We start from the raw sequence: 25,954 nt of genomic DNA, 5'->3' as shown, positions 1-25,954 counted from the left end.
TTTCTATATGTCCTTACCCTCCAGGTAGGAACAAAGAAGTGTAAGACTTTAACTTTATTCTGTCTGGGGCAAAGCTATCCAGGAAGGTGGACGATTGCTGCCAAGAAAAGGGCAAGGTGTAGGGAGTGGAGTTGATAGCATTTCCCTGGCTGCTTTTCTTCTCCACTGAGCTCAGCAGGTTGAAGGCGGTGGGCCGGCAGCCAGACACACCCAGTTCTTCCAGGCAGTAAAATGATCCTTTCTCTGCCCCCAAGCCAAGCCCAGCTCTTTCTAATAGATAAAAGGAAAGGAAGTGCCAGCCAGCAGGTTCAGAGGGACTCTTTAACTCCCCTGAGTCTACCTTGCTGTTCTTTCCCTCCTGGTCTATAGTTGCCAGATATAAAACCTTGCTTGAGTAACCATGTCGCAGCTGAACTTCACTTCTCGTTCAGCATCCAGCCCTCCTGGCTTTACCCAAGTCCGGGTCAGCTCTGTTTCTTCATCGCGTGGAATCAGAGGGGGTGGCAGCCTTAGGAAGTCTGGTGCCTTTGGTAGCACCAGTCTGTATAACTTGGGCTCCAGCAGCAAGCGGATTGCCCCGTCCTACTCCATCCCACCGACGGGATGGTTCGGTGGTATTCAGGAGGTCACTTTTAATCAGAACCTCTTGGCCCCACTCAACCTGGAAATTGACCCCAACATCCAGAAGGTACGCAAGGAGGAGAAGGAGCAGATCAAGGTCCTCAACAACAAATTTGCATCCTTCATTGACAAGGTGAGATATGGGCCTTTTTGTGATAGCAAGAAATTTCTGTAGGCCTTAGTGGGTTGCTACTGTACCGTAGAGCTGTGATGTTTCATTGCTTTTTCTAAAAAGCTAGCTATTCCTCCAGGCTGAGGATTCCTGCTTAAGCTGTGTTCAGGGAGACATTTGATTTTCATTTGGATAACTTGGATTTAGACTTTGATGGCCCAGTGATATATTACCACATGACTGTTCTTAATAATCCCTTGATTAAGGCTGCGTATGGCAGCATGGGAGGCTTTTGACCTAATCTGTAAAAGACTGTACATCTTCACAGTAGGGATACGTCTCACTTTGTTCTCCCATGCTGTCAAGATGGGGGCTGGTGCGTCATACACAGGGGTTAAAAATGAGAGAGATCCCAAACAGTACAAATTTACTCCAGGGGTAATACACATATTATAGCTATGAGTGCACATATCTGAAATAATTACAGTAGTAATTATACCTGATAGGTTCTGTAATATTTTTGCTTGGCTCCGTATGTGGCCAAAGTGTCTTGTTTTCATATTTGTGCACCTGCTGTTACAATCTATTTTGAGTTAATGCAGCACTTTACAAAGGAAAAAAGGACAGATCCCAACCCCAAGATGATTTTATGCCTATATCTATCCCCTCACTCACTTTTTAAAGTCTCCTAGGCTGCAACTTATATACTTGCTCCAGGGAGTAGCCACACTGAATTCTACGGGAATTGCTGCTGAGTAAGCATACTTAGGAGCACATTGGGAGATATCCCAGAAGCATTCATGATAAGCCATCTATATACTGTGATGGGATTTGTGCATCTTGCCCAATAGTTGTCTGTTGGGGTGGGTAGTTAGCCCCGCCAAAGCTCTGAGCATCATATAGAGTTAATAAATCTCCTGAAATGTTATAGCCCTTATTAATGTAGTTTATTCATTTAGACATTAGAGAACAGTGTGTGTGTATGTATGAATACCTCTATCTCTATCTCATCTACCTATCATCTATAGCTATGAATCTCTGCTTAGCTGCAAAGTTGGCCAGGAGGTTTCTTTGCTTGAAACCCAAGTCCGTAACCTCCCCCATTTCTTAAGCTGGTGAAGAGAAAATGCAGCAAAAAGCAATGCAAACATTCCTGAGTTCTTAAACTGTGGGCCAAACAAAAGCTAAATAGATAGAAGTTCAAATAGTTTGCAAAACGTGCAACTAAATTCAAGCATGTGTTTTAGCTGACCGATGGCTGAAACGCTGACTTACAGCTTTTAACACTGATTAATCCATTGGAGTTTTTCTTTCTTTGCAGCAAATTTCCCTCCCTCCTTCCCTCCCTCGCTCCCTGACTCTGGGCAACTTACAAATAAAAGTTATAAAACCATTATAAAAATAGAAAAAGTACAAAAATAGAAGATAAAAAGGGGAAACTAGAAGGTGAAGAGAGTGTCTTTAAGCCACCAACTACCCCCAGGGCTGCCTATCCCTCTTGGATCCCCGTGCTAACTGGCAGAGCCAGGTCTTGATGCTCTTCCTGAAGGCCAGAAGAGTGGGGGGCCAACCTCACCTCAGGGGGAAAGATATTGCCATATAATTCATTTTCTTACCACCTCCTCTGTATCTGAGAGCTGAGGTCTATTCAGGCTTATATTTTTCTTCTGATTCCGTGGCATTTCAAGTTGTGCTGGAAAAATAGCCATTTTTTAAAAAATGTGCTCATGGATGTTTCTCAGGTCCGGTTCCTTGAGCAGCAAAATAAAATGCTGGAGACCAAGTGGAACCTCTTACAGCAGCAAAAGACCACCCGGAGCAACACTGCCCCCATCTTTGAGATGTACATCAACAACCTGCGGAGACAGCTAGAGACCTTTCAGAATGACAAGGGACGCCTGGAAGGAGAACTGAAGAACATGCGGGATCTTGTTGAGGATTTTAAGAACAAGTAATGTATTCATAACGGTTTTTGTGAAGTCCGGGAGGCTTCAGGTGCCTATTTGCAAAGCATCTCAGTTTTTCCCTTAGGGGAACAGTATCTAGAGGAGAATTCAGGTCTAAAATTGAATTATTATTTTTTTTTCAGAAGTTCATTCAGAATTCCAGTTGACCCCATTGAGGTTCATTCTCAAACAAGTGTGTATTGAATTGCAAATAAGCAATCTGAACTTATGGGCATGAAATAAGTCCTACAAAGATTAGTAGAGTTTATTTCAAGCAAAGCGCATGCAGGAATTCAGCTCAGATTATTTTCAAGCTGTTTGAGATATAGAAAACTCTACTACTTTACTACTATTTCATGGTGATCTGCATTTTTGCAACCTAGATCTGGTAGTTCTACTATTTGCATTGCTGCAGACGTCTTCTGGCATATAGAGGAAGTGTGCAAATGGTTAAGGAAGGAATGACGTGGAGGATCTGGAAGATAAAGCCAAAATAACAGTAATACAAGTAAAACCAGGCTTAATTTTAGGAAGCTTTTCCTTGGAAAATTAATAGGGATCCAGATGGGCCTCTTTGAATCATAATGGCTGGAAGAGACCTTGATTATTTAGTCCAACCCACTGTCTAGTGCAGAATCCAGGAAACTGTTGCACTTCATGTACCTATGACAGTACCTATGATGTGTTCGAAAAATTCTGTGCTTGGTTCCCTGCTTGTCCATGTACATAGCACGGAGAATCCAAACTTCAGTGCAGGCATAAGTGTATCTAACATCGACACAATTTACCAAGCATTGCCCAGTATTGTCCCTGGCCTGCTCCCTATCCTTGCTTTTATGGGGTAAAGGAAGACTATGGAATGTGGGAAGGTGTTTCTGTGGACTTACCTTCAACTTAAGGTAAACAACTAATATGCCTTCCCCAATCTAGTGTTCTCCAGATACTTTTGGATGACAAGTCCCAGAATTTCTAGCCAGAAAGGCCTATTGGGAATCTGGGAGATATAACTGGAACGCACCTGGAAGATACTAGCTTGAATAAATGCTAAAAGAAGAAATATTCAGAAGTACAGAAGTAAAGTGTGAGTGGGATCTAAAGCAGAATAAGTTTGCTTTGACCAGCCTCCCCAACCTGGTGCCCTCAAGATGTCATGATATTTAGGAAGTCTAAATGTGATGTGTTGATCTAGTGGATACAATTTTTCACTGCATCCTGCCAAGCTGTTTCAGCACCTTTATCACACCAAAGGATAATTCCCAGGATTTTTTGTCATGATAGTTTACTTGATATTTAAAGAAATCTGTACATAGTTGAAGTTTAGGCTTAATGTCATGTTCTTCATCCTTCTAAATTTGTATCAAAGGGGCATTAATATTGTTCAGAGGAGGATGAGAAAGAGGAGTTTGAATTACATTATATTGCTATTTCCTTGTAAATGGAATAGCTTTAAACTGAGATTTATTTTTAATCATTAAAAGAAATAAGGTTGGGCTGTTGTTCACACAAAACATCTTTCTCTTGTGAGTTGTCCAATCCTCTGTGCAAAATATAATATATGAAGCAAATTCAGAAGGGCAAGGAATTCTATTCATGGTAGTGGCTGGAAAAAAGTGCCATCGTGACCTCAATAGCCATGTTTTTGATTGTTTTGCCCATGCACTATTTTTATCCACATCAAAGCAACAATGGCTTCTAAACTACAGGGAACTAGCTATTAAAGCTGCGCATGATTCAAAAATTACTTGGTAGCAACATGAACAATCCTGGCACATCTCTGTTATTCATTGAAGCAGCTTGGTTGGGTGGGGCTCTGTTGATTCAATATTGGTGAGAGACCACAAGGAAGGCAATTAGAGTCTGTTGATAGAAGAGAAATATCTACAGTATTGTCAAATACTTAGAATGTGAAAGTGAGAATAAATATGGAGATGGGGGTGGGGAAAGAGCCACTGCATTCTCTGAGGGAGCGATGCATTCTTATAATTTGGCTCAACACAGTATCCTATTGTGTGATGGCATCCTTAGCTTCATCTCACCCTAAGTAGCAGAAACTTAGGTGACACTGCATGTGCAAAATTTATTTGTAATGTTCCACCACCAACCACCATTTTTATGCATGGTTGTCCCTTAAAATTAATGGCACCTGTAAATTATGGCTTAGTCAGGCAGATCTTATTTGCAAACCCTGCCCTCAATACTTGAGAGTCCTGCCTCTAATCTCGTGGCCACATTAAGGACATATGTAGGGACTAAGGAGGAATTCCTTAAAAATCATTCTGACCTTTTCACAAGATCAAAAGTTTGAATGACGGCCCAGCTCTGCCCCATATAGTAGTGGAGCAAGTGATTTGGCTGTGAAAAGTTTAATTGCAGCCAAGATCAAGAGGGATCCCTGGCTTAAATTCGGTCTCAGGATGGCTTATGGATTCCTTTGGCCTACAGAAGAGACATCATTGGATTGAGATTTTCTGCTTTGTGAAATTTGGGTGTTGTTCTTAAAAAATTGATGCTTTTAACATGTTTGACAACTTGATTGTTTATGGGCCTTTTATTTAGCTTAGAAACAAGAGAGAGAGAGAGATAGTTGTTATATTTAAAGTCAAATTCCTTTCTAAGGAATTCAGGGCAGGGTGCACAGCCCAAACACAAATCCTTGTTTTATCTTCTCAATGTCCCTGTGAGGCAGGTTTTACTGAGCAACCGATGAACGACTTAACAAACTGTATGGCTGAATGAGGATTTTGAGCGAGCTTTTCCCAGACTGTGGCCCATACTTCAACTATTGCACAATAATGCTGATACTGCAAACCTTGAACTTAGGACCTGCTATCTCATCTTTGTAATTTAAGGGTATAGTAAATTATAGCTTAGCTCTTCCACATTACGAGCCATTTTTAGCGGAAGCATTATAAATCCCTCCTCCTATGAAGCTCCTGCAACCGTGATTAGCTTCTCATGCAATCAATCAATGCAAAGAGCATGCTAGCAAGCGAAAGGTCATTCTTTCCCCTATCTCTTGGCAACGGACTGCTGAAAGAGGAGGTGGGGGAAGGAAGTGAAACACTTTATCTGGTGATAGCTCTGCATTTTACCAAGAAACACTCCTGCCGTTATGTAGAAAGCGTCCATGGAGACAAAGGAGCAAATGGCCCTGAACTTGTGAAAAAAGCCCCTTTGCTTCTAGAAATGTCCAAGAGAAGCAGACTCCTCGCTATTTTCCCCACCCGGCCACACCTGCAATGTTTAAGAAATAGGAAGTTGGCAAGCTAGCTCCAAGAAGAATGGAGAACAAACAGAGCTGATAAAGCCCCAGAGGGTGTGTCTCTGTGGAGGAGAAAAGTCAATAACTATTAGTGTTTCCCAAAGCACAGGCAAATTGCAGTAGGGATGGCTGAAGCAGCCCGAAGATAGGCCTTAACTAGGCTTTATGCATGAATGCCCCTTTTGAGGGGCACCATCGCCTTACAAAGTAGGGATAGAACTGTCTGTGACATCAATTGCGCCGTGTGCGTCTTAAAAAGCTCATTTGCTTGCCCCGAAGAACTCTGGGAATTTGTGAGAGGGCTCTATCAGAGAAAATTCTCAGCATCTGCACCAATTTACAGTGCCCACAATTTTTTGTAATGGGGAAGAGCCATGGCAGTTGTTAAGTTTCAGGTTCTTCCAGAAAGGAAGAAATTTGCAGACTTAAAAGGTCTTCATTCCCAAAGGAAGAATACAGTAAGGAAAAAAAAAATTGTGTGCAGAGCTCAGCTTTCTTTGTCCATCAACTTAGGGTTGCCAGTTCCGGCTGAAGACAACCCCAGAGATGACTTCTACCCCCTCTCCATTAAATATGGTCATGGTTGCCAGAAACCCAGTCTGAAAAAAGATAGACCAGGATTTTTTTTAAAGAAAAAATGAATTAATAATGATGGATTAAAATCTGTGTAAAATAAGCACACAGAAACACATACACGCCTCCTTCCCACTTTTGACCGAAATGGCAAAAAGGGAATTAGAAGTGAAGCGAGGAAAGAGGAGCTGCACTGGGCAGGAAGAGAAAAAAGAACAAAATTGAATCAAGATGAAAAGAGACGTAACTGAACAGAAAAAGAGAGGAAGAAGAAAGGTGCCCTGTTTAGATATTGCCAGAAGGGTTAAATTCCTTCCTTAGGCAGACAGCCCACTTAAGCAGCAGGTGATCTTCAAAGGCATCCTCTTCCACTTTGGATGTCTGCAAATGTCATGTTAAAACACTTTTATTCTTAGCAACAAATCTCAGATCCCCTCTTTTCCCAAATAATTATTAGGGGGGGGGGAATGCATGTAAATACAGCAAATCAAAATCAAACAGAATGCATTATGGCTTAGTGTATAGGTATGCCTTCTTAACAAAATGCCCCAACAACTCCAGTTGAATTCTCCGCATGCTTGTCTCTCTCTGTGATTTGGGCAGGGGGCTGAAGCCGGCACTGTTCCCTCTCATCAGGTGACCAAATCGATCAGGTGACCAAATCGATAGACCTGGAATTAAGAGACCAGGCTGTAGTTCTCAAAAGACCACTTTTCTCATGAACTCATTTTGTGACTTTGGAAACTTCCCGGCTCAGACTGAAACAGTTATTTCCATTTACAGCATTTGCAGAGGTTGATCTTCCAATGGAGGGTAGCCGGCCAGTCTTAACAATTAACTTGTGTCCATTTTTGTGTTTTGAGTAGTTACCCTACCCATGTTTATTTTTTGTTTGTTTGTTCGTTTGTTTGAAAGCTGCTGGGTAAGGAATCAAAGTTGTTGCCAACCACAGCCTGATTTCTGCCATTTCTTTTAATCCCCGCTGAACAGAGTAGGGAATCTAATTTTCCTAAGGGCAGAATTTTCAAGGCTATTGATCAGCGTTCTTTCTCCATTCCAAAGGCTGACTTGCTTGCTGTGTCTCAACCTTATTTGCAAGAGCACCGTATTCTCTCTTCCACATTCACATGTAGTTTTTAGAAACTAGATACTGTCATGTAGGGCATTTGCCTGAGCATGAAAAATCCAAGTATCTATTGCATCCCTGTTTGATAAAAGGTAAGGTAAAGGTTTCCCTTGACGTAAAGTTCAGTCGAATCCGACTCTAGGGGGCGGTGCTCATCTCCGTTTCTAAGCCTTAGAGCCGGCGTTGTCATAGACACTTCTGGGTCATGTGGCCAGCATGACGACTCGGAACGCCGTTACCTTCCCGCCGAAGCGGTACCTATTGATCTATTCACATTTGCATGTTTTCGAACTGCTAGGTGAGCAGGAGCTGGGACGAGCAACGGGAGCTCACCCCGCCGCGCGGTTTCGAACCGCCGACCTTCCGATCGGCAGCTCAGCGGTTTAACCCGCAGCGCCACCGCGTCCCCTCCCTGTTTGATAAGGTGACTTAAAATGCACAAGCAGGGAGGTGGTCAATACGCCAGATAGCAGCTTTGATCACCTTAACAGCCAACATCCACTCCTGGATGTTGAACTACTGGAACTGAAAACATTGTATCACGATATCTTTATTTCACTGGCAGGGCAGTTCTGTAGGGAAAGGCTGGAGTGTGCATGCTGACAGTCCCAGGGTCAATCTAAGGCAGTGTTTCTCAACCTCAGCACCTTTAAGACTTATTTATTATTTTATTTATTATTTAAGTTTATATCACCGCCCATCTCCCCCAAATGGGGGACTCCAATTCCCAGAATTCCCCAGCCAGCCCCTGCTAGTCAGTGTTGGTTAGGCTAGGCTGGATGACTCAAAGACCTGCTTGGGTATAAAGCAACTTGCCTTCTGGTAATCATATACTGTTGGGAATAAATCCCCTTGGACACAAAAAGACGTAATCTTACAGTAAGTGGAACATATCCAGGCTTATCTTCCTAGATCTGAATATCCATAGCCACAGTTTAAGTATGACTTCTGAAAACTTGAATGTCTAGTATGAAGAACCCTGCTAAAAGGTACAGTTCATTTTCTAAAAATGAAACTTCATTAGTTTTGAAAGGGGGGAAATCACATGATTGCTGCTGGTTTCTCTAGGGACAGATAGATTTTCACTTTCTGTGATGATTAACTTGTGAGCCTATTCAAACCATCTGTCTCTTCCACACTCCCCATAGGTACGAAGATGAAATCAACAAACGCACCAGTGCAGAGAATGATTTTGTTGTGCTCAAGAAAGTAAGAGTCTATTTCACCTAAATATGTGTGTTTGGCTATAGATGGCAGGGTTTCTGGTGTGACAAGATTTTACTAGTATGATTTCTGCAGCATTATGTGCTGGATAACTCAGGGAACCATATCTTTAAAACTATTGGAATAGATCAGAGTAGAAATTTAAGGCTATATATTAACTTCATTAGCACTACATTGGGATGTAAAATTTTATTTTAGTGATGATGTCCAAAGACCAAATATATTCAAAATTAATATTAATTGTGGACATACAAACTTTTGTGGCATCTGATCTGGTCCATACACCAAAAACAGATGGACTGCATCATCACAAACTGCCAATGGGAGAGAGGCCACCTATATATTTTCAAAAAGAAAATAAAACTTTGAACATATAAAAAATAAGCTCATATGGGAAAGAATTATAGACCTGCTTTTTTATGCTAGATTTTTCTTTATGCGCATGGATTATTTTCCCATGGGAAATATTAAACGCTACAACCTGTCATCTCCACTGTAAAGTGGTGTGTTCCATATATAGGCTTTGTACTAAATTAGAGCTGAATTCAATAAAGATTCTGAAAGGAAGATTCTTGCAAACATTAACCCAACTTTTTATGAAGGATGAGGATGATAGGAAGATCAGAGGACTGCATTTCAAAGTCACTAAACATACTGCTGCAACCACCAAATTCCTCAGAAGGATTCTTTTTTGCAAATCAGATTCATTCATTCATTCATTCATTCATTCAGAAAGCTGCTGGATAGCCCTAATGCAAGAATTACACTGGGAACAGCAAACATAACACATATTTCCTTATTATGTGGCTGCAGCACTCAAAGCAAGGTTTCTATTATGCAGACAGGTGTTTTTCTTCTATGTATACAAATCAAACAGATGAAGTAGAAGGGGAGGAGGATAAAGGACACAAAGCAAGGATAGGTGACCTACCTAAGGTCAAGTGAGACATCAATGAGGGGAAGACATTTAGGGACAGACTACATATTATCTGAAATGGAATACTTGCAGCTACCTTCCTCCCTTTAAATAGTTAATTACAGAAAAAGGAAACTTATCTCCAAGCTTGAGGAAAATACTAGTGCCATGTCATTTCAACTTAAACTAGAAAAAAAAAAAGGAATACACTTCTCCTTCCTGCATGCAGCGGACTCCATTATAATTGTACCTTTGAATAATAATATTTAAAAAGTCATAGTAGCCTGCTACACATTCAGTGTCACATGTAGATGAATGCTAAGTCACTTGGACCATTTCATTTTACGGTGGGGACAAAGATGATTAAGCCTAGCAACATAGATGTGAGATTCTCCATCACACTATTTTTTGCCCATGGTAGCAATCTTGTCCTTTCCTGATTTTCCATTTCTCAAAAAAATAGCTTGCTTTTCTTCTAATGGTTTCTTTTAGGATGTTGATGCTTCCTACATGAATAAGGTGGAGCTGGAAGCCAGGGTGGACGGGCTGACAGAAGAAATAAATTTCATGAGAGCATTCTATGAAGCAGTAAGTAATCTCTACTGTAGCTTTCCACAATCTGGTACCCTCCAGATGCGCTGGCTGACAACTCCCAGTCAACAAGATGCGTCTCTGGAAGATGCAAGGCCAAGGAAGAACATTCTGTGCTGCTGCTGTCTTTAGCTCATACACTGATCTCCTTACAGAAGGCAGATTAGGTGACCCTTGTAAAGAATTTATTTAAATATTTATATATGACCTGTTAGCTTGTTGTTCTTAAATATATACCTGCAGAAACTACAGAAATCAGTCCTTACCAAAATATAGAATACAAATGAGAAAGGAGAAAAAGTTGGCATGGGACGAGAGATTGAGCAAAGGAATAGCTCCATGAAGGGAGGGGAGGAACTAACAGAGACAGAGTTTACTAATTTAAAGAAAATACGTAACTTAGCAAACAGCAAAGACAAACATTCTGCAGTGATGGTATTCAGCTTCAGCACCTGAAAATTCACACCGCCCAGTCAGTTTCCCAGGCATCTGAAGAGGAAACATAAAACGGAGGAAAATTAAGTTCTCTCACAAATTTATTCAAGAACTAGGGGAGGTCATTTTCTTCTAGCAGTAATGTAAATATATAGATGTCATGCTTAACTGAGATCAGAGAAAACTAATTATGGTTCTCCATCACATTCAGGCCTTTAGGGGTATTATCTTCTCCATTGTTAACTATTGCCAAAATATATCATCACTAATACTAATGCCTAATTGTTTGGATTCCATATAATTGCTGTGTGGGTCGGTGGATTTATTTGTTGAAATTTTCACTGGAAGTTTCTTTTCTCATTGTTGAAGAAAACAGATTCAGACAGAATTCCAGTCTGCCTGGAACCCTATTTTTAACAGTGTTTATGTATTGCGTAAGCTATAATGCTGTTTGTTTAGTTTTGGCATTATTATTAATATTTGTTTAAATGTATTGGCTGCCCAGCTCCGGTGGACTAATGTAATGTGTGTACCCAGCCACTGTAGTTTATTCAACAAACCATGATTAAGCAAATGATGGCTTAGCACAATGTGCAAAGTACACTTACAGCAATCCTTTGGTTAGATTTAACCCCATCCTTTGGTTAGGTAGGCGGCATCTTTTAAACTAAAAAGTGTTTTTCAAAGACATCTTTGCTCAAGTGAACATTGGTTCCTATATTTTAAAGGTTATTTATTTATTTATTTATTTGATTTTTATCCCACCTTTATTATTTTTATAAATAACTCAAGGTGGTGAACATACCTAATACTCCTTCCTCCTCCTATTTTCCCCACAACAACAACCCTGTGACACCTCAGTTGGGCTGCGAGGAGCAACTGGGCCAAGGTCACCCAGCTGGCTTTCATGCCTAAGGCGGGACTAGAACTCCCAGTCTCCTGGTTTCTGGCCTGGAACCTTAACCACTAGACCAAACTGGTTCCACTGAAAAATCCAGTGTCCCTATAAGATGGCTCAAAAAATTAAATCCAAACTTGAAATGACATTGAAGGCAAAGCTGTTAGAAATTACAAGCACTTAAATTTTACTTTTGTAATCATCTATATTTACTTTTCATTGCTCTGACATCCCTTTGCTTCATAGGCCATTTGTCAACCCTGGCACAATTTAATGTACAAATGCCTCCCTAGTGGAAACCCTAAACCCTTGCTAAACATATCCAGTTGCTTATCTCATGTGATTCCTTTGTGCAACAGATGGGAGTCAAAGGGAATTTACAAATCCGGCTAGTTTGATGAGTTAATATTGTTTTTGTGTGGCACAATTTGCTGAGCTAGGTGTTGGTCAACTTACACAAACAGGAGAAAGTCTGTGCCAGCTGTTCACTGGTGCTAATGCCAGGTCTTAATTGGGGTATTTGTCCTCATTATTTTCTGTGTTTAATAGAACACGTGCAGAAAAACCCATGTGTCTTCTGTATACGTCAGGCCTAGCCCAAGAACAACAAGGAATCAATCCAGCCAAATTTCAGTTCTTTATTTGCTCATACCGTATAGACAGAATCTTGCCAGACTAAACCTACTCTTCTCTAAACTAAAGGGAAATAACCTGGGAGGCTCTAGGGTGGGGCTACTCTGAACCTCTTAGTCTTCCCACGTTCCAACTCCAGGCTGTATTTTCTCTTAACTCGCTCCCTTCCTTGGAATGTGCTCCCTCCTTCCTGAGAACCAGCTGCGTTACTGCAGTCCATCACATCACATCCCCCTTCATAGACACATTCCACCACAAGTATATGGCCACGGCTTGTGCGGTTCTGTGTATGTAATCCAATGAGCTACCATTTGGATCCTAATCCCAGGAAAAATTGCTCATCTTGGTTGTCACTCTTATTGAACATTTAATTGTAGCAGGAAGCTTAGTTTTAAGAGCAAAGGCTACCCCATTCCTCTCTTTAGCCTCCAACTATTGTATTGCTATATATCCTAATTGCGTCTGACCTGAACAACCCAGGAAGGAAGGGCAGCAAACAACCAATGTCTGTTTTTTTTTTTGGTCAGGAACTGTCTGAATTGCAGACCCAAATCTCCGATACTTCAGTTGTCCTTCAAATGGACAACAATCGGAGCCTGGACTTGGACAGCATCATCGCTGAGGTCAGAACTCAGTATGAGGAGATTGCTAAGAAAAGCAGGATGGAGGCAGAAAACTGGTACCAAAGCAAGGTGAGCAATGGTGAAAAGATGAGTTTACAAGGGAGCCACCGGGTGACATCCACTAGATTATTTATAATGGCTCAGTATCCTGTTATAGTGTTAAAGTACATTGCAGATTTTTAACAAAGCCACTTCTAGGTACTGGCTTTGTTGGATAGCTACTGCAAATGAACCTCTCATTTATGATTGATATGGATACTTTTTATTGTCTTTGTAACATATTTGGAAGCTTCTAGCTCCAACTTATTTGATCTACTCCTTTGAGTAGAAGCTATGATAATCCCATCATCAGTTAGCCTTTCCCTTCTTTAGCATTGTTCATTCTGCAATGCCTATTGGATGAAATATTCAGGAAGCTTCACAAATAAGCCATCAGACAAATATCTATGTAACAGTGGAGATTAGTGGTGTTGTTTGTGTCCTATCCCTTCTGAATTTACCTTTCCATAAACGGTCCTTATAGTCATTTATCCTATTCAGCTCACTCATCCCTCCATGACCCCTTTCCCCCAGTTCACACAGACATACCCCATTCATCTGCAGAAACTTACATGGGCATTTTATATTTGTCTTTCTAGCCTCAGAAAGGGATCACTTAGTACTTAGAGCAAAGGAGATATTTCTTTTACCTTTTGATAGAAAACAATTTTAAAAGTTGAACTTTACATAGAGTTCCAGAATGTGATATAAACAAAAAGAAAAAGATATGAAGCCAGATACTATAGTATATCAGGGCGGTCAATATATGGGTAGTTGGGGGGAGGCAACAGAGCCTGGACAGGAGCCTAGAATGGGGAGGGGAAGACTAGTAACCTTCCTTCAAATTTCCAACAGCATATTTTCTACATCTTTCATTAATTTTAGTTTGAGGCCTTGCAAGTCACTGCTGGAAAGCACGGAGATGACCTGCGGAGCACAAAGAGTGAGATTGCAGAGACTAACCGCACAATACAGAGGCTGCAAGCTGAGATTGACAGTGTGAAAAACCAGGTGAGTAGGAAAAAGAAGTACTGAGTTCTTTCCCTGCAAAATCTACACTGAGCACCAAGCAATAAGAGTGTGATGGGATGCCCATGCACAGCCCCAACAGCTCAACTCACCATTCCACTTGTGACTTAAATCCTGCAGGAAAATTTAGACAACAGCTGGAACCATACTGCTGGGTTTATGCTTTCTTTCTAAAGCCACAGGTAACTAAAGAACTGCAGGAAAAAGCAGGTTAGATTCTATTCCAAACCTGACTGGAGACAAGGCTTTTTTTGGGTAAAAGCAGGGATACTATGGGATGGAGAAAGTGGGCCCTTTGCACCTGCTTAAAAGTAATAAAAAAAAATGGGAAGGTCTTGCCGTAGGTGTGTCTCCTTCATTTTGGCCCTCGTCTACCTAGCGTTGAGTCCATGGTGATTCAAGCCAGAAACTTCTCCTTTCCCCGCCCCCACCTTTTGTCTTCTGGAAAGCTTTGGCAGTTTGTGGAGTGAATGGCATGTCAAAAAAAAAACCACACACCAACCTCACACCTATTTATATAATTGTTCTATGGTTGCCTGCAAGGATTGGATATTTCATGATAAATTAACTAGACTGTTTGCATAAAAGTGGGAGATAAGCCATTGTGAATCACTCCCCATAAGACTTGTTAGGCTTAAGGGCAGGGAGGCTTCAGCAAACATCCAAAGAGAAGCAGTGCAAACACAGTGACCCAGGCAAGCTCACCGCTGAAGAATGAATGGGAGGTCTGAAGCCCTGATACTCAGCATTACAGCCTTTTTCTGGGGAACTTACAACAGAGAGAGTGGAGCACAAGAGATGCATTTGTCCTAAACGGTTCATGTAGATGGCTAGTAAGTTTATCTCATATCAGTCATCATCATCCATCAGTGCCAGGGCAGATTATGATAAACAGCTGACTATTAAGATTTGCAGAAGTCTTTTGGAACCACTCCTGCTACCAGAGGCCCATTTTTCTGGCATGGAAGAGAAGGCCTCTCTGTATGTTGCTCTCAGGCTATGGAACATGCTCCCTTGTGAGTTGTGTTTGACACACACACACACACACACACACAGATGCCCTTGATTGATACTGGTTCTCATACTGATTTTAATGCTGATGGGTCACACCTCTTGAACTCCTAATCTAGGTTACTGTTGTTGACTCTAGTAATAGTTCTCCAGGATTGCCAAGCAAAAGTGTTTCTTGACTTATTGACTAGAGGTAGCAGGAATTGGGTCTGCTTGTGGGGGGGAGAGGGAGAGACAGAGACAGTTGCTTTGCCATTTAGCTATGGGCCCTTCTCCCCTAATATATCAAACCATGAGTATCCCCCTAGTGATGTTTGTGCATTTATTTAAATAAAGGATGGGCCTCTTGCTTCTCCTCCAGAGAGTTCTAGATGACCGAATTATAACTGCTAGCACAGGTTCCTCAGCCTGTTTTACAGAGTCAGATGTTTGGCCCGTTTAGTGTAATCTATTTTGCCCTGCCAGGGGCTTTCCAGATCTTATAACAGATAGCTTCCTCAGGGCTCCAACCTGAACTCTTTGTACTTGGCAGGCCCAGGGGTTGAGCTACTTTCAGTATACAACTCTGGCACTGGACCGCTGACCTAAGGTCTCCTCGCCTCCCCCGCTTCTTTTTTTCTTAAAGACACAGCACTATCTGCTGGACTTTGGCCTAGAGGACCTTGTATCACAGTACAATATCAGTACAATATCTGAAGAGAAGTCAACACCTTGCTGTTCTACAGGATGAACATGATCTGTGCTAGCAGAAAAAATTAGGTGATTGAAGCTCCCTTTGCTTCCCAACTGTTTTTCCCATCTCTTTGCAGGAAAAGTTTTATTTTAATGTGGGAGAACACTGAGAAGTGAGATTCCCCACCAATAATATGAAGAGGTACAGTCCATTCGATGGCCTTAGTGTACTATCACACCGTTGTGGCTTCCCAAGTTATTTTGACTAGCTATTTTAAGGTGCCCTACTGCCATACTGAAGAGTGCAATTGCAGATGGAGCAAGAAGAGACATATAAAAATAACCAATACAGAGTTCCCTGTCTTTTATTCACCGGGGCTATTTGATATATTCTTGTGACGTGATCCAACCTCTGAGAGTTAATTCTTCCACAGTGGGAGAAAGGACAACTGTTTTCTAAATAAGAGGTCAATGGAAACAGTGAGTTTCCAAATCATCCCTTACGTAGGATGAGCAAAAGAAAAAGATCCAAACAGGGTTGCACGTTGAATCTATGAAAAAGGCTTGAAACTCTACTTGCTGGAATGCTTTCTTTATGGCTAATGACTTTTCTGCAATAAAAATTACTCACCAGGAGTTCTTGGATTCTTGAAACATAACATAACATAACAGGTTCCAGTCCTGCCTTGGCAGCTGAAGCCTGACTCAACCTTAGAATTTTTTTTTCCTGGTGGCAGTTGGGGATTGGGGTCTAAATATGTTTCCCGTTTAAAAAAAAAGTGGCATTCATAGAAAGCAGTATTAAAGGAAGGATGGATTTCCTCATAACATACTCATTGTCACTATGGCTTTGGAGCACTTTCCCCTCTTTCTCCCTCCTTGATGGATGAAATGAAAAGAGAGAACTTCAGTAATCCTGCCCTCTTGGTCTGTCTCTCCAGCGTGCCAAGCTTGAAGTCGCCATTGCTGAAGCAGAGGAACGCGGCGGGCTGGCTGTCAAAGATGCCAAGGCGAAACTGGAGGAGCTGGAGCAGGCCCTCCACAAAGCTAAGCAGGACATGGCCCGCCAACTGCGTGAATATCAGGAGCTGATGAATGTCAAGCTGGCTCTGGATATTGAGATTGCCACTTACAGAAAGCTGCTGGAAGGGGAGGAGAGCAGGTACGTGGCTGGAAGTAATACTCCGATCATTGCAGCTCCTTTGCTAGGTCAGCAGAGTTCAGTCAAGCGTTGGCTGAGATCTTCTTTTGAAACCAATCAACTGTTTATGTCTCCATCCATATTATGTATGAAATAAGTACTTACGATCATTGCATATGGAATCTTACAACAATAAGATTTCTCTTCTAAGGTTAGAAGAGGATTAGCAGATGCCTGCTATAACACAAACATCCAAAGCCAAGAAGGCATTTACTTTTTAAAAAGTGTTTTTTTTAATCCCTTTGTATATTTAAGCCAATGTAACCATCCATTAATTGAAACTCCTACACTGACATGGTTGAGATTAAGTGAATCTTGAAGGAGGCCTTCCCTTTGTCCTTTAAGCTTTTCCTCTTCTTTATAACTGTTCTTCTTTTTAAAAAGTTTGCTTGTGTGCTTATTTCTCACACAACAGGTTGTCTGGAGAAGGAGCTGGTTCTGTGAGCATGAGTAAGTTTATTTTTTATTCTTTGACTTCTCAGAATGTATTAAACCTCACAGACCACAGATCATGGAAATCATCCCTTATGACAGCAGTTTATAATTTTCTCCAAGATGAAAATTCCCCCTGGGCTGGAGTGGTATACTACAGGTAGTCCTTGCTTAGCGACTGCCTTGTTTAATGACCATTCAAAGTTATGACAGGGCTTAAAAACAACTTAGTGACCAGTTTATAACCTTCGCAGTATCTCTCTTAACTTATTTTCACTTGCTTATTTACCCTATACCAAGTTATCCTCAAAGAGAAAGAGAAAGAACACCAGTTCAGCTGAAGGAAGTAGCAAGAAACAAAGGAAAACTGAAGGAAATTTGTAAGCACAGTCACGGTCATGTGATTTTCACTTAGCAGCCGCTTTGCTTAACAACAGAGTTGTTGGTCCCAATTGCGGTCACTAAATGAGGATTACTTGTACTTATGGTTGCATTCCCAAAAGTAGGGGTATGGCTAGGGAAAACATTTCGACTTAATTAAAATAAAGATAGAGATAATAGGCATGCATTTAATAATTTTCCCCTTCTGTCCTATTAAATATCACGATTTGTTAACTGGGAGCAATTTCTCAGGGCCATACTCAAGTCTGTGTTCCTTTGCTTTAGGGCATGGATAGAAAGAACAAGCTATGGCTTTTGAGAGTTGCTTATGTATTGAGGGTTCAGAAATAAGGAATAACATGCAACACGGGATCGTGACTTCTATTTTCATAGAAGTCGTTCTGCTCTCAGTCAGGGACTCAGAGCCTGAATTTTGCCATTCCTAACAAATTCTCTCTTGTGGAGAGCAGATTTTTGGAATGAAGAATAATTATTTATATAATTTTTACCCAGTCCTAACCAAAATGTCCTGGATTCATAACAGTAGTTGCATAAACAAAACAAGCATGATGAATATGATTCATTGCTTAATTCTCAGTTGATTCACATTGGGCATTGAATGCTAGCCTAAAGATCCTCTTGATAGATTGAAGAAATGGGCTGGAAGCAACAGAGAGAAATTGAACAGATCCAAGTGCACATTTCTTCACTTTGGAAACAAAATTCAGATGCCCAGGTATAGGATGAGAGAAACCTGGCTTGATAATAATACTTGCAAACTGTACTTTAGATTAGTAATTGATCAGAAATGAAATCTGAGACAGCAGTGCAATGTGGCTGCAAAGAAGCAAATTGTGGTTTTTGGTTGCATCAACAGAAGTATAATTTCCAAATCATGGAAAGCAGTAGTTTCACTCTGTTCTGCGCTGGTCAGATTGCCCTTGAATACAGTTCTGGGCACCACACTTTAACAAGGATTTAGCAAAGGGCAAAGAAGGCTATCAGGTGACTAAAAACTAAAAACTGTAAGGAGAAAGATTGTAGGGACCAAGTGTGGTTAGCCTTGAGAAGAGACAGCTGGGGATGGGATATAATAGCAGTCCTAGAATACTTAAACGGATGTCACGTAGGAGAAAGTCAAGAACTGCTTCCCCTCATTCCAGAACAGAGGACACAGAATGGTCAAATTCAGTCACAGGAATGTATAGTATATTCTGATTGAATATTGGCAGGCAGCCATCTTTATAAGTTGGGGAGAGTACCTATTAGATAATTTGTGGTTTTGAAACCAATGGTGCACGATCAGTTTTAGTAAAAAAAATAAAATCGGGGGGGGGGGATATTTGGCTGCCTTGTCCTGTCTCAGTCAAAGGAGACAGGATGGTCAATCAGGGATCCCAGAATCAATGTTGTTTCACCACACGGCTGGGTTGCTAGTCGGCCAGCTCTATGCTGAGGTCCCTGTGCTCAAGGGAAGCCAACCGAATGGCAGAGCAAGAGTAAACATCTTGGCCAAAGTGAGTCCCCTTTCATACACATGAAGTTAAAGATCAAGTGGCTTCTGCTGAGCCATAGTTAATAGATCCACTCACTTCAAGAACACTCTGAGCTGTCCCACTGTTGCTGCTAAACATGACATGTTTTTTGGTGTGCTGCAGCCATGGTCAGCTCCAGTGGTGGCAGCGCATATGGCAGCGGAGGTGGTCTTGGCTTTGGTGGAGGATTCGCCCTGGGAGGTGGACTGGCCGGCGGATCCATTGGCGTTTCCTCTGGGGCTGGCTCAGGCAGCCTGAAATCATCATACAGCGTGACAACCAGGAGAAGCATCAAGAATTAAATTCAGCAAAGAAAAAGTCATCACTGCCTGAATAAAAGAAATTTCCTGTCCTTTCCTTGTAACAGAGAAGAAAATATGGGCTTGGGGGAAGGGGTTGTTTTTTCCCAGCAGCCCAAATGGCTGCAACATCCAGCAGTGATGATACAGATCTGCAAATCCATGAGCAGCTCCCTACTTCCTATAAACAGCCTTAATTCTGTTCTTGTGCCCATTCAGACCAAGGAGAACTTTGCTGTTGATTTCACTGACAGCAGAGTAACCTGGGTCAGAAGTGTCCAGGAAGTAACCACCTGCTCTGGCTTTGATGTAGAAATGTGCTGCACTTTCCTACCCTCTATGATTTTTATTGGAAGTGGGAGAGGAATGAAAGTCATTAAAATAAAGTTGGAGCTATCTTTCTTTTCTCCTAAAGGGTGTTGTCTTGTGATTCTTTTAGTTTTCCCTTCACATACACCAGATTAATGGACATGGTGCCACATTTGTCATCCACTTTAAAAAAAAATTGAGGAGGCCCTTTGAACTATTGAGATTTCACAGCCAAGATCGTTGTTTAAGGCTGAATTGGAGAGAAGGCAGGCAATCAGTTAACTTCTAGAATTCAGCAGTTAGAGATATCTTCTGAAGATAGATAGATAGATAGATAGATAGATAGATAGATAGATAGATAGATAGATGAGAGAGAGAGGTGAGAGGGAAAGAGAGAGAGATCTGAGGATTTTTCATGCTTAGTCTTGGATGGGGTTGCACTTCCCCATTTGAGACAGGTGTGCCATTTGGGTTTGTTCTGGAATTACAGCTCCTGCTCAAAGGGGAAGTGGCAGCTGTGGTTGGGAGAACTTTGTACAAGTCCATCCAGTGCATCCATCTCTCCATTTATATCATTTATATAGCTGGCCACCTCACAACTGCAACTGGGTGTGTACATAGGGTTAAAACCAAACAAAACAGACACAATAAGAAAAAGAAGAACTCCATAAATCTCAAGCAGTATGCTGTCCCAGAGGACAGGGATTGCAAGAGAGGAGGTACACTTCCTAAATCCTGCCAGGTGGCACTCTTTAATAGATGGGACCTGAAGCATGCCTACCTTACTTGTTAGGATCTGACAGCATACTAAATCATGAGTTAATGTCTGCAAACTCCAATGGCTTGGTTCATGCCACGTGCTAAGCCCAAATCAAACAGACTCTATTATAGTTAGCACAATGTGTGAAAAAGGTAACTGAGTTGGAGGATGGTATGAGATTTGCAACTGGGCCTCCCTCCACATACCTCATAGTTACAGCCTAATCCTCCCTGTCACATTAGATCTCTTAAAGTAATCAACAGGAAGACTTAATATGTTGTAAAATACTTGGCTGGCTGCATGCATGGTCTTGTTTATCAAGTTCATTGATTATGTGCCATCAAGTTGGTGTCGACACTTAACAATCACATAGATAGATTTTCTCCATGATTTTTTTTTTAATCGTATGGCATAGCAGTTTGGTGTTCATGCTGCTTTTTCTTGCTGGGAAATCCTTGTGAGGCCCAGCAGCCAGAGGTGTAGACTATTTTGCTGTTGCTCGGGGTGCACCACGAGGAGGCTAGTCTACATTGCACCGAGTTGGGCTGAGAGAGAGGGACTGGCCCAAGGTCACCCAGCCGGCTTTCATGCCTAAGGTGGGACTAGAACTCACAGACTCCTGGTTTCTAGCCCAGAACCTTAGCCACTAGACCAAACTGGCTCTCCATGATGATCTCTCCCTAACCTGGTCTTTCAGGTCTTCCAGTGGTGGTTTGTCAGGGCAGAAGGCAATACTGTCTGATGCCTAGCACACAAGGCTGGAACACACCACCTTTTATATACATTGAACCTGTTGTGTTAAAACATCAGCTTGCAGGCTCTTCCAAGTAAGCAATGCATTACCATCCTTACTAAGACCCCTTGCCTCCTAGGGAAGAAGTCAGCCCAGTGTTAATGCTAGCACATTTCCTATTTATTTATTAATTTGGTATGGCACTCAATCCATTCCAACTCATGGCAGCTTGCAAGAACAGTTAAAAAGTCTATGGGACACAAAACCACATGAAGCAATAAAACTTCCATGGTAAAGATACTTCTATATCTACTATAAACTATATAATATGAAACATCCATGGTAAACAGTATAACAGTTTAAAAAGTGTTTTACAAAATAACACTTTAAGAGTCTGTATAAAAACATTTTAAACATACAATACCATAATTGAACTTAGTAATGCCATGAAGTAAAGCAATATTATAACAAATGATTATTATTTAATTGTAATTATTATTGCCACTCCACTCCTCCTGTCCCCTCTTCTTGTACACCCACATAAACATGCACATATGTACACACACACACACACACACCACCTCTCCTGGTTACTGTGCAAACAAAGCATTATTGACATTGGTGGAGATCTATTTAATACGATTTGGCAGCAAGATATAACCTTGTGTTAAAGTGTGTTAAGGTCATATGAAGCTGCAGCAGACCAGCTTTTCCACATTAATCCATCAGATGTATCCTGGAGACCCACTGACAGGATGTAAAGAGGATAACCCTTCTAGTGACGACATGCTCCTTTTGATTCAAGAGATAGTATACATCCATTGACAATAGCAATCATTTATTCTGATAGGCCTGTCCTATATGGATATGTCTAGACCCCCCCTTAAAACCACCTAAATTGGGGGCCTTTGTTGCATCTGCTGGCAGCTTAGTCTTTAATAACTGCATACTGTAAAGAAGGATTTTCTTTTATTAATCCTGGATCTCCCTGCATTTATTTCAGTGTTTGATCCTGCATTCCAACATTATGAGGAAAGAAGGAAAACTTTCCTCACTCCCTGTTTCCATGCTGTGTATCCTTTTATGTATCTCTGTCACATCCACCTTACCCCACTTCTTTGTAAGCCAAATGAAATCCTCAGTGTTACCGTTTGTCTGTGAGGTGAGGTGGGAGAGCTGTTGCAGACTATTCACTTTGACTGTCTTTTTCTGCATTTTTTCCCATAGGATTGGAAATAACCTCAGTACTTATAAATAACACTTGGTGTTTGAGATGGTGGAATTAGGGATTTAGAGCTGTCATGTCTCTCCTTGTTCAAGGATGACTAATGAACAGGATATTCATGAAGGACAGCAAATTGCACTATAGTTAAGAACTACAAATTGAATATTCTTAAATCTAAGTGATATAGTTTAAACAAGAAACTGGTAAAGAATTTCCCTATCATGTGGAAACAGCAGCTACAAAAGGGTGCAGTCTCAGCATAGTCAAAGTGAGGCTAAACTTTCTCGGTGCACAGTTCTGCCCACCTAGCTGAGCCATCCTACCTGATAACATGGAGAGCTTATGACTAACCCAAAGCTTTGCCAACATGAGCCTGGTAGATGATGATGATGATGATGATGATGATGATGATGATGCTCTTGGCTTGGCACCAATTCCAATGCTTGGATTTATCAGCAGCCAGTGCAGGGGTGCCTGGCAGGCTGAGATGCCTTTGACTTTTGTGGGTTTCCAGCCTTTCCCAAGTACACCTACGGAATGCATCTTCCTCCTCCTCCTTTTGTACTTTCCATATTAGACTTCTAAAACTGAAGAAGCGTCATTTTACAGGATCAGCTTTCACTATCCTAGGAGAGTAGAAATAAAACTTTTAAAGCCGTAGTATTGTATCTTAAACTGCACACATCAAATTTACATGGACAGCAGTTTGTCTTTTTCCGTCTAACTTGAAGAGCTGGGATAGCCCAACTTCACACTATATGCGTTCTCTTAATAATACACATGCAAGGTGAGATCTGAAACTGGTATTCTTAGGATCCAGAGCTCATGGTCAGCTATCCCTGTCTCATAAATCAGTCTCCTCAATCCAGCACTTGCACTCATGCATACACAGTAACACATTCAGAAAGTAAGTTCCTTCCTCTGCCAGTACCTTGGTGTAGTTTTAAAAAGCTAAAACACAAGCCAAGAATGCATTTATTTACTCCCTTCATGGTTTGCTGAAAGAATGTTGCAAGACTTTGTGAGATAAGACTAGATAATGTATAAGACATGAGCAATAGTAAGAAAAGTTACAAGCATAAGAATGATTTGCTGCAGATTACAGGAGTCATTTAGCCAATTCTGCTCTGTATCCAACAAGCCTTTAGGATAGGAAAGAAAGATTGAAGCAGCAAGGAAGTGCTGGATGTCCTTTTAAGAGGCCAAGACACATATCAGGAAGTGGATGGTAGACCAGTGGTAACACAGCACTATTAAAGCCTCAAAATTCATCATTGGCCTCTTGGTGCTGATTGGCTCTTGACCATCCACACTTTGGTTGTTCAGCTACTCTGAACTGGATCCCCCAAGATGCAGCCAGCTTAGAACTGACTCCTTCAGGCAATGTTCCGACTTCTGGGTCTCTGTGATTGGCAGAGCGGGATGTTACAACTTGGCATTCCAAGTGTCTGTGACCACTAGTCCCTTTATTGACATCAGCCAGGCTCTTTTTTCTTATCATTCCTTACTTTCAAGATACAGTAAACTCAGTGTGTTTCTGTTCCTGAAAAGGACACACAGGATTATAAACAAAACACATTAACCTGAAAGATAGCTTGTTTCTGTTTCATAAAACTAATAATAACGATAGCCAATCAGTGCTGTATGTTGTGATTCAACATTCAGTAGAGATTATGCAAAGCTAATCAATCCAACTCACATTCTATTACTAAACAAGGACAGGAGGAGAGGAAGAAATGCACATTAGCTACTATTCAGATGCAATAAATATTATAGGCCTAATTCAGGATCACAGGAAGAGCAAAAGGAAGATATCTATATCAGGTACAGTTCAGGCATAAGCGACATTACAGCCAATATAATGCTACCAAAACAATACATATCCAATACAATCAGGCACTGGCGTTGGGGGGGAGGGGGTGTCAAAAAAGTCACAGGAGCATGACCAAAGCCCTGCCCCTTTTGTATGTGCATCTACATTCCCCCCATCCCCCCAAAGTGTCAGGAGGTCTGATCATCTCTCTCCTGCTACACATGTAACGTCACATGGATGTTCCCCCAGCTGGCCTGAAGAGCCAGTGAAATAACCAACCATAAATGAGAGCAAGCTGCCTTTTCTGGTGATTTTGCTGGTTCTGCAGTTGTTTTTCAGACTGGCTCTCCTCCAGGTCCTCCCCCCAACACTTCCAACATTCATAGGATCAAAACTGTGTGTGGGGTTCTGGGGAAAATCTTCATAATTGTTATGTTTGTCTGCATAATTACCTGCTAAGCATGAGGACTTTGTCCTGACTTGTTTCCTTTTTGTTCCCACCAAGAGAAACTAAAAATTAAAGGGAAACAGAAAATCCCTTGGGAAATCTCTGCCTAGACCATAATTTATCCATCCATCCATCTATCAAATTTTATCACCGCCCATCTCCCCCCCCCCCACCCCAAAGGAGGGACTCTGGGTGGTTTACAATAAAATACTCCTCTCCCACAGCCAGTTTCACCCTTAGGACCTGCTGGAAGTTCTGCTTTTGCAGATTTGCAGGCAATTGTTTAATAAGATAGACCTAAGTGTCTCAATAGCCAGGGGACATGCAGGGGCTCCATTGTAGGCCTTATTGCTCCCCAGATCCTGTCACCAAATTTCCATCAAGTCTGCAGACTTAAATATTACACAGCCAATTGTTTTGGCTTCCGTCTTTGAGCAGAGGCTGTTGGCAATAATGCATCAACATGGGGATAAGCTGAATACAGCATTTGTTTTGCTCCTCCTAAGTTATATATATTGTAAGTTATATATGTAATATATAAGTTACATATGTAATATATTACATATAAGTTACATATGTAATATATTACATATAGGCAGAGCACACTTCAAAAATAGTTCAGAAGAAGTGCTTTTTACCCACATGAACACTACAGCTCTTTGCTGTTCATTAAAACAGCCTGACTCTTTTCAGGGTTTCACACAAATACAAAGAAAAGACAGTTTACATTCTTTAAGGAATCTACTCATTAGAATTAAAGCCACTCTTAAAGCAGCAGTTACAGCCTTTTTTCAAGTCCAAAAGCACTTCGGGAACACCTTTTTCAAGTCCAGAAACACAAAGTATGCAGAACCCTAATGCATATGACATTGTTCCAGCAAGAAAAATGTCTTTCTGGCAGAATTGGAAAATATCACATGATATGTGAGGATTCAAACTGAGGTTCTATCAGATCAATGTTTTATTATTTTTATTTATTTTATTATTAATAAAATAAATAATTATTTTATTATTTATTATTTTGGAAGGAGGATGGAATGACAAACCAAGTATCATATCCACTTCACTTTACTGGATCCAATCCTATCCACTCACTCCTTCTCTCGA

General features: G+C 41.2%; 1 protein-coding gene across 2 annotated transcripts; it reads left to right on the top strand.

The window, feature by feature from the left end:
* The first annotated feature begins 280 nt into the window (after positions 1–280).
* LOC134490604 (keratin, type II cytoskeletal cochleal-like) lies at positions 281–22,537 on the top strand. Of its 2 annotated transcripts, none has more exons than XM_063293760.1 (9): positions 281–754; positions 2,476–2,684; positions 8,789–8,849; positions 10,273–10,368; positions 12,865–13,029; positions 13,885–14,010; positions 16,653–16,873; positions 17,328–17,362; positions 22,365–22,537. In XM_063293760.1, the coding sequence occupies exons 1-9, from the start codon at positions 401–403 to the stop codon at positions 22,520–22,522; spliced, it is 1,425 nt and encodes a 474-aa protein (XP_063149830.1). In that variant the 5' UTR covers positions 281–400; the 3' UTR covers positions 22,523–22,537. The 2 variants fall into 2 exon arrangements, with proteins under 2 accessions (XP_063149830.1, XP_063149829.1); XM_063293759.1 differs by lacking the exon at positions 22,365–22,537 and adding an exon at positions 19,384–19,973 and having other exon boundaries at positions 282–754.
* The last annotated feature ends 3,417 nt before the right edge of the window (positions 22,538–25,954 follow it).

This window comes from Candoia aspera, chromosome 2 (assembly GCF_035149785.1).
Source record: "Candoia aspera isolate rCanAsp1 chromosome 2, rCanAsp1.hap2, whole genome shotgun sequence".
Classification (NCBI taxonomy): Eukaryota; Metazoa; Chordata; class Lepidosauria; order Squamata; family Boidae; genus Candoia; species Candoia aspera.
The sequence above is the reverse complement of the archived record's forward strand: the minus strand, read 5'-3'. Positions and strand labels throughout refer to the sequence as shown.

What these genes read in the sequence shown, in the direction of transcription:
- LOC134490604 (XM_063293759.1), top strand. Translation starts at nt 401, where the DNA reads ATGTCGCAGCTGAACTTCACTTCTCGTTCAGCATCCAGCCCTCCTGGC. An exon ending in GTTGAGGATTTTAAGAACAA is followed by an intron (nt 2,685 to 8,788) that starts GTAATGTATTCA and finishes CACTCCCCATAG; the next exon opens with GTACGAAGATGAAATCAACA. An exon ending in AAAACTGGTACCAAAGCAAG is followed by an intron (nt 13,030 to 13,884) that starts GTGAGCAATGGT and finishes CATTAATTTTAG; the next exon opens with TTTGAGGCCTTGCAAGTCAC.